The 7,592-nt window shown below is 39.8% G+C and overlaps 1 protein-coding gene across 9 annotated transcripts in view; it reads right to left on the reverse strand.

Moving 5' to 3' along the window:
- Positions 1 to 514: 514 nt before the first annotated feature.
- Positions 515 to 7,592, reverse strand: part of LOC115246320 (serine/threonine-protein phosphatase 2B catalytic subunit 2-like) — a 130,513-nt gene continuing 123,435 nt past the window's right edge. For 4 of the 9 annotated variants that reach the window (XM_029825053.1, XM_029825048.1, XM_029825044.1 and 1 more), the window contains 4 exons: positions 5,556 to 5,640; positions 5,129 to 5,226; positions 4,617 to 4,832; positions 515 to 4,196 (listed from right to left, as the gene is read on the reverse strand). In XM_029825053.1, the coding sequence (XP_029680913.1) occupies positions 4,639 to 4,832; positions 5,129 to 5,226; positions 5,556 to 5,640 (377 nt within the window). In that variant the 3' untranslated portion in view covers positions 515 to 4,196; positions 4,617 to 4,638. The remainder of the gene's footprint in view (positions 4,197 to 4,616; positions 4,833 to 5,128; positions 5,227 to 5,555; positions 5,641 to 7,592) is intronic. The other 5 variants (XM_029825050.1, XM_029825045.1, XM_029825049.1 and 2 more) reach the window with 2 other exon arrangements.

Genomic DNA, 7,592 nt, shown 5'->3' on the forward strand with positions numbered 1-7,592 from the left:
CGACGCTGTATTTCCAAATGAATGAACGAATATCTCCGTGTCCATATGCGTTAATGGAATGATCGCATGCTGTCAGGTCGTTCTGTGCAGGATAAATAATCGAACCGAGAGATTTAAGTGATATAGAGTCACAGTTCCCAATATAAAATAATTCCTTTTAATCGCTATAATTCTACGAGATTCTGTTATACAGAGAAAAAGCGCGAGAAAAATTCTTTATCACGCTACAATATAACCGAGGAAGACCTTTTCTTCAAAAAAAAGGGGACGATGATGAAGACGTGATGTGATTCACACAGACTGATTAAATTGTATTTATCAATTAAATCTTTTTGTTCGTAAAAAAAGCAATGTCAAAGGTGCGTTTATTCGATTATAATAGAGTGCGAATCGAAGCGTGAGTCGAGTGAAAACGATTGGAAATATCTAAACAAGGCACAAGACTGTTATTCGAAAAATGGATGGTCCGTGAAAGTTCGTGCATGCAAAAGGTAAGTCTTTTAATCTATTCTCCGGGTAGTTTTTTTTTTTTCGTAATATCTTCGTAGAATAGATCGCTTCTACAACCAAAGATAGACGGGAGCGACTTGTATTCGCATTCTGTATCACCATTATCGTGTCACCCTCGTCGTATCGTAGCTCAAGCGACAATTAGAATTGTGAGTATCAACGCATATCGCATATACGCGCTTGTATATTAATTTAATCAGCGTGCCATTCCATCTTGAGAAATATCGCGCTCTTCGTGTTTCGTGATAGCCATAGTAACGATAATAAGTGATAACAATAATAAGTAGGATGTTTGCAACGGCGGCAGTAATGATGATGGCAATAATATTAATCATAATTAAATGAGTAATTATCGTAATCATAACGTGATGTTTGTTAATATCAGATAATCAACATTGTAATGTATATGTATACACGTCTGTATACAGGGTATCCCGGAATTATCGAGACTCCTCATCCAGAAATTCTTTGGTCGATTTAGATTCGTTTTTTTCTTTATAAACAGAAAGGTTGTGACATTGATATTTTACGAATTATACAAGATTCGATCGAAAGTGAAAGAGTTTGAAAATTTTCATCTATGAAAAGTTGTAGAAGGAATCCATAGATGAAAGGAGCGACGATAGTTCCGAGCTATCCTGTATATATTGTAGTGTTCCTTTTTTATGTATATATGTATATTTATATATATTCATATTTATAATTATATAATATGTATTATTTATAATCGTGTGTGTGTATATTATATTATATATTTCATTATTATTTAACACATTCTTTTGTACAAGTAAATTAATTAAGAATAAGTACAACTTGGTAGCAAAGAGAGATAGAATTATTATTCACTGTATATTTTATATCGTAGTGAGAAGAGAGAGATATATATCTTATTTCATTTTTATTATAATATTCTTTCATTACCTTTATTATGTTTCAGACCGTAATGCTGACACGGTGCCGCCATTCGGCTTCCGAAGATGCTTCTCTGCTTCGAATCTCTCATCTTTTTCTCCCTTTTCCGATACCCGATATGATTAGGCTTGCGATCTTCCGCGCTGCTCGTCGACGCTAATTCAGTACGCGAAGCTCGCTAGGCGCGACGTCTCGATTTCTAGAGAAGAGGTAGAAAAAACAGCGAAAACACGACGATAAAATCCCGCGACACGATCGCGAGAGCGATTATTACTATAAATATTATACGAGAGACGAGAGTAAGCCGTTCTCGATTCTGATTATCTTCGGGACGTCACGTGCGAGAGCGCGATGAACGCGCGACAGCGCGAACGATCGAAGCGGAAGCGTCTCGACGATCGCATTTTTACACGAAACGATTATTCTAGCTTCGTAGAATCGTCTCTCTATCCGAAATAAGTAACTCGCAAAAATGTAATACCCGTGAAACTTCCGGCACTTCGTCATTTTTGCAATACGATTCTCCGATATTTGTCTCACGCTCGGCCGTTCTGTTCCGCTGTCGCCTATCGACGGCGAGGATCCATTTTCGGCGCCAGATATATAAATAAAGCGCGGTTTTCTATTCTTACAGCTTATTACGACAAGAGCCGGAGCACACGTTAAAAAATAATAGAATAAACATTCTTACACATGCGTGATGCAGAGTGCTATTTCTTTCAAACGCGTGGTCCTTTTCTTTAATTCGTATTAGCGTAATTTCTTCAGCACCATTATGACTTACTATCGGATTTTAATTTCGAGCCCATTGGCCGAGTTCACGCCCGGGTGGCGCATTACGATCGCCTCATCGGCGTATCCGTGATCACTTCGACTTGCACGGCTCTTTCTAGCAAATCTTGTGCGACTAGTTGGGACAAGAGATATGCATCACATGTCTAAAACGAGCGTACGTGTCGTATATACATGTAATATGTGTTATGGATTTCTCGTTCATACGATCGAGCCTCTTCAAGGGATTGTTGGCGTCTCGTTTTTTATATACGTAGTTTTATATTCACCCATCTATGATATCACAAAATATACGTGTAACGAAACGGAAGTTCATAGAGATCACATGTAATAAAGACGACAATATATTCGAGTCCGATACTATGTTATGTAATATACGCGAGATTCTTGATACTGTAATCGATGGCGTTTAACAAAGGACGTGATAATTACTATTGAGACCAACTAAATCTGACGATCGTTATTTAATGTAACGCGATTCATCATGATAACTTAATAGATAACGAATATCTTGCGTGTTCCCTCAGTATGACCGTGCCGTGCGCAATTCCGGAAAATCGGGATACAACGAAAACGAGATATTTTCTTCCATATTGCACGAGAATGTCGAATGAATCCTCGGGGCAGAACGGCCAAGATAGATTATATTCGTAATGAGATTATGTTCGTAATTGAAAACGATGCGCACGCTCGACATACATTTCTTTCGCGCGTTAATTATACCGTGCGACTATGACGAACGTGTGCACGCGCGGCAGCGAAAAACACGGTATTCGGATTACATAATGAGAATAATTAATAATATAATGATGATAATAATAATAATTAATTATAATATATAATATATATGTAAATTAATTATATATATATAATTTACGACTTAGCCCTAGCTCGACTTAATATTTAAGTAACCCCACCCCGTAGCGCGAGGGATGCGTCATCCAGGGCGGACACATCTTAAGAGCCTAGTAAAATCCTAAAACCGGAAGCTCCGCCGTGACGACAGGCCAGCTGCCTTTTTTGTTTCTTTGGCGGAGACCGCTCGTCCTCATTCTCTCTTTCTCTTTCTCTCCCTCTCATTCTCTCTCTTTCACACTGTACGATATCTTTCATTAGACAAACGTAACCGCGCGCGCGATCCGTTCCCATCTTTCTTTCTCGCTTCTTCGCGTCGAAAAAAGAAAAGAGAGAAATAATGCCCGGGAGAGGAAAGGGATATACTCTCTCGTGCATAAACATTCGATCCGAGGTTGATTCGTAAACGGATCTATCTAAAAGATATATCGCTCTAAAGTTCCGCTCCTCGTCGATTCGTGCAGACGTGCACGTATGTACATCAAATAGATTACCCGTGAGGAACACGCGGATAATGGATATTAGTGGATGCTGGGAAGAAAAGAGAGAAAGAGAGAAAGGAGAAGAGAGAGTTAGAGAGCAAGAAATTGCGAAAGCCAGAGTAAGCGAGAACGAGAAGTGAGTACAAGGGATAATCGTATGAACGATCGAGAAAGAGATTGGAGAACATCACGCGCGTACGGCTCATTGCAGAAGGAATTATCGCTAACATTCCCGTTCTTTCTATTCGCGAATATATAGTGTACGCGAAAAAAAAACAGAGGCAGATCCTCGAAGAAGAGAAGTCCCGCTGAAACGCTCGGTCGGATGTATTCCGATAGATCGTGCGGTTCCTTTTACTTCGGCTGACTTGCTTTCTTCCGCTGCGCGCGCACCGGGACCGATGACAATGCTCGTTGGAAACTGCATCGACGAAAAACCGCTTTCGCATCATGTGTCTGTCCGTCCGTTCATCCGTTTGTTTGTTCCTGATCTTCCTTCTTTGCGATGGCTCCTTCTTCTAACTCCTCGATGGACAGCGCACTGGTTGTAACAACCGGGGGAGGGAAGGGAGAGACGAGCAATGGTTTGCAAATGTTCGGTGGTGACGATGATAGCGCCAGGATCTTAGGACCCGTCCACGCCATCTAAAAAAAATTCATCTCTCATTAATACGTTTACATAAAGCTCACGCTCTTATCTTTAATCTTCTCGCAATGGCAAATAATCGAATAAAATGCTATTCCATCTTAAAACCTATATTAATTTTTTTATAGATTTAAAATATATCACAATATTATAAACATAAAGTAACATATCTAGATTATTATATTTTAAATTCATGTCGTAATAAAGGGTTTTCGTATGCAATGGTTCTTCATAGCAAAAATATTGAAGTTGTTAAAAATGTTTTTATTGATTAACTAGTACATGGATAAATCAATATTATCATCTGGATGATCAGCGTCAAATATCTCAAGAAAATTTTACTGAGAACAAAGGCACAAGCGAGGTTTTCCCTCTGTCTCTCGACATTTAGGAGATCTGCGGATGGCTTGGACGCGTACCTTGATTGGACGAGTGTGGGGCTCACGATTGCGGTTGCGGCGTGTTGTGGTCCCGCTTGTCTCCCGCAGGAGGCGGCGGCTTTGTCACGGGTTTCTCCTCGTTGACCGGCGTGGGCGGCGCGTCCTTCCTCGGTGGCATTCTTTCATTTATGGCGTCCAAGCCCTTGGCCTCGGCGAACGAAGTAATTTTGTGATTCGGCGAGAAGCCTTGGAGAGCTGAATGTAGGATGGATGAAAAAGAAAAACGTACAATATCAGAAGATGGGATATAAGAGGCCTCTGCACAAGGCCAAGATTCTCTTGAATATCTCGCAATTACATTACAATATCATGATATTATTGACCCTATTGTCCGCGAATAACAATAATCGAAGAATTCCGTGTTCCAACTTTTTGATAGATGCTGCATTATAGGATGATTAAGAACAGTTCATTGCATTCTCTTAAATTTGAAGCTAAATTACGATTTTTCTCAATGTCGTTATCAAAACGATATCTCATAGAATTCTTACCGTTTTTCAGAGAAGTCTTGCCGCCAGATAATGCACCAAGCGGTAAAGCTCCAGTCGGCGTCAAACCCTTCAACTGCAGCACGCTCTCGCTTTCCTCTCTGTGAAATACAAAAATTGAAATTACATTATAAAATATTAAGAATATTATATATATTCTTTTTTATACTAATTATATATTATAATAATTATATCATAAAAAGAATTTCTCTGTTATAAGTAATATTGAAATTGTAAGTTATTTTTTTCTTAATGCGCGCTATTCTATCGCTATTTTTAATTCGTAGAAAAAATCTATAATTTTGTCATTCAGAATTCTGGATTATATTATTCATATATATTATCCATCGAGACAACGTTCTCTTATATGTATATTAAAATGAAGATTTTTATATACATGAAGGAAGATTATCCCATTACATTTACTAACCTCAGGACGGAGAAGACACGCGCCATTTTACCGATGGCTCTAATCTTGTTTCTGATGACTTCTTTACGTAGATTAGCTGCTGCACCTATAAATACCAGAGACACATCTTATGGCATTCGCATGATGATGAAATACTAGCGTCTAGATCATCATGTGACGATCAACGTAGCGAAAACTATATCAGTGATATCCTTTTGATTCGACAATTTATAATAAGTCCTTTAAATAAAATTGATCGTTAATTAAAAATAAAAGAGAGCAAACCGACAACTACCGTAATCTTTTGTAAATTTTAAATTGTTTAGACAAAAAAGAAGGTCATATTATATAAGTCGTGTTAAAAGATACTTTTGCACCAAGATTAAAATCCATCTATTTACAATGAACTTTAATTAGGATGGCTTAATACGGTTTCGTCACATCGTCGTCACCGATCTGCCTCGCGTTTGTCGTCGCGTTTGCAAATCACTTGCGATGATTCTCGCGGTCGCACGTTAACTACTACGTTATCCATAACTACAGAGCTTACCGGGGGCATTACGTTATTAATAATCACTCGTTATTCTCATCTGGTCACGCCAAGACAACAACGCCAAACTACAGGCAAGAAGTCTGCGCGCGTCACGGACGGAGTCGTGTAAAGCGATCGAGTAATAAAAAAGAAAAAAAAAAGTTCGCGTGACATTTGTCGCGTTCGCAAAGAGAATACGCATTCTTCACGATATAAAAAAAAGAAAAAGTGTCAATTCATCAACTGGCGAGAAAAACAGAACGCGAAGAATACGTACGATTGCGAACGCGCGTATACTAAAAGCTGCATAAAAAACGTGCGCAAATATAGCGTGTAAATTTCTCGCAAAAACATACTACAATGTGTGCATGTGCGTGTGTATATTTAAACGCATATCAAGATAAATTCGATGCGAGAGAAAAGAAGCATGCACATGCTGAATAAGCGCGAGAAAACGTACGAACCATCGGTCACTATAATACAAACTCTTATCGTCACCACTTCCCCTTGGCAATCACTTGCTACTTCGAGGCTCATTGTCAGCGCGAAGGAGCTGAGAAAATCGTTTATCTCGCGGCGATTCCGACTAAATCAACACGAGTTAAAGCTTACGGTTGTTGCATTAGGTGACAATCGCTTTAATCCCTACGATATTCCCACCGTATATTGATTATCCCGCGTTCCAAGATTCTCTTTCAAGCAAGCAGGAACTAGGAGCGCTGGATCTATTCGTGGAAATCCACATTAAAAAGTTTACGATATTTGGCGCGGCGGCAACTCCTTTGCACCGAGCTGTCGATTCGTCTGTGTTTGTTCGTTAATTGACACAGCGGTCGAGCATGCTGCTCGATCGATTGTATCACGGTACCTTAGGGGGAACGAGGAGAGATTCGTTCGCAGCATCGCTAAAATCTTCCATTAGCGACAGAGAAAAGTGCAAAGAAGATAGGATTTGCTTTTTCTACTTCTTTTTTTTTTTTTGTCAGAGCACTAAAGTAGCATTCTCGTTACTCTTGTTACGCGTTAAAAAGGTTCATCGAAACTGGCAGAAGATAATATAGCATTTCTATGCGGCAGATCTACATTATTTGTATCCTAATCGCACGTGTTTTTATCCGTCCAACGCCTGTGCGTAAATTTTATCTCGTTCGGCGCCGAAAAATCCGTTTCGCCTTGTATTCCCGGTTAAATCGAACAATCGTTGGAAAAAAAATTCCGTGCCAAAAATATCGACGTCGTTTCTCGTCGCGCGTCGTCGAAAAACACACATCGAGGTATTCGCGTACCGCGCGGTTCCGGCTTCCTAATGATTTACGGCAGAGATCTGCGATCCTTAGACCGCTGTCACGATAACGTATCGCGTGATTTGTCAGTTCGCACAGGGGGATACGAAATTACAATCTTTCCTGTCGTTCGCGAATCTCTCTCTGGCCGTGCGACGGGCATTTTGTTTTCGGGAATAGCGGGCCATCCGAAACGCGGATCGATGGACGTCACGGAGGGGACAAAGATTACCGAAGGGAAAG

Source organism: Formica exsecta, unplaced genomic scaffold (genome assembly GCF_003651465.1).
Source record: "Formica exsecta isolate Colony F162 unplaced genomic scaffold, ASM365146v1 scaffold1473, whole genome shotgun sequence".
Lineage (NCBI taxonomy): Eukaryota > Metazoa > Arthropoda > Insecta > Hymenoptera > Formicidae > Formica > Formica exsecta.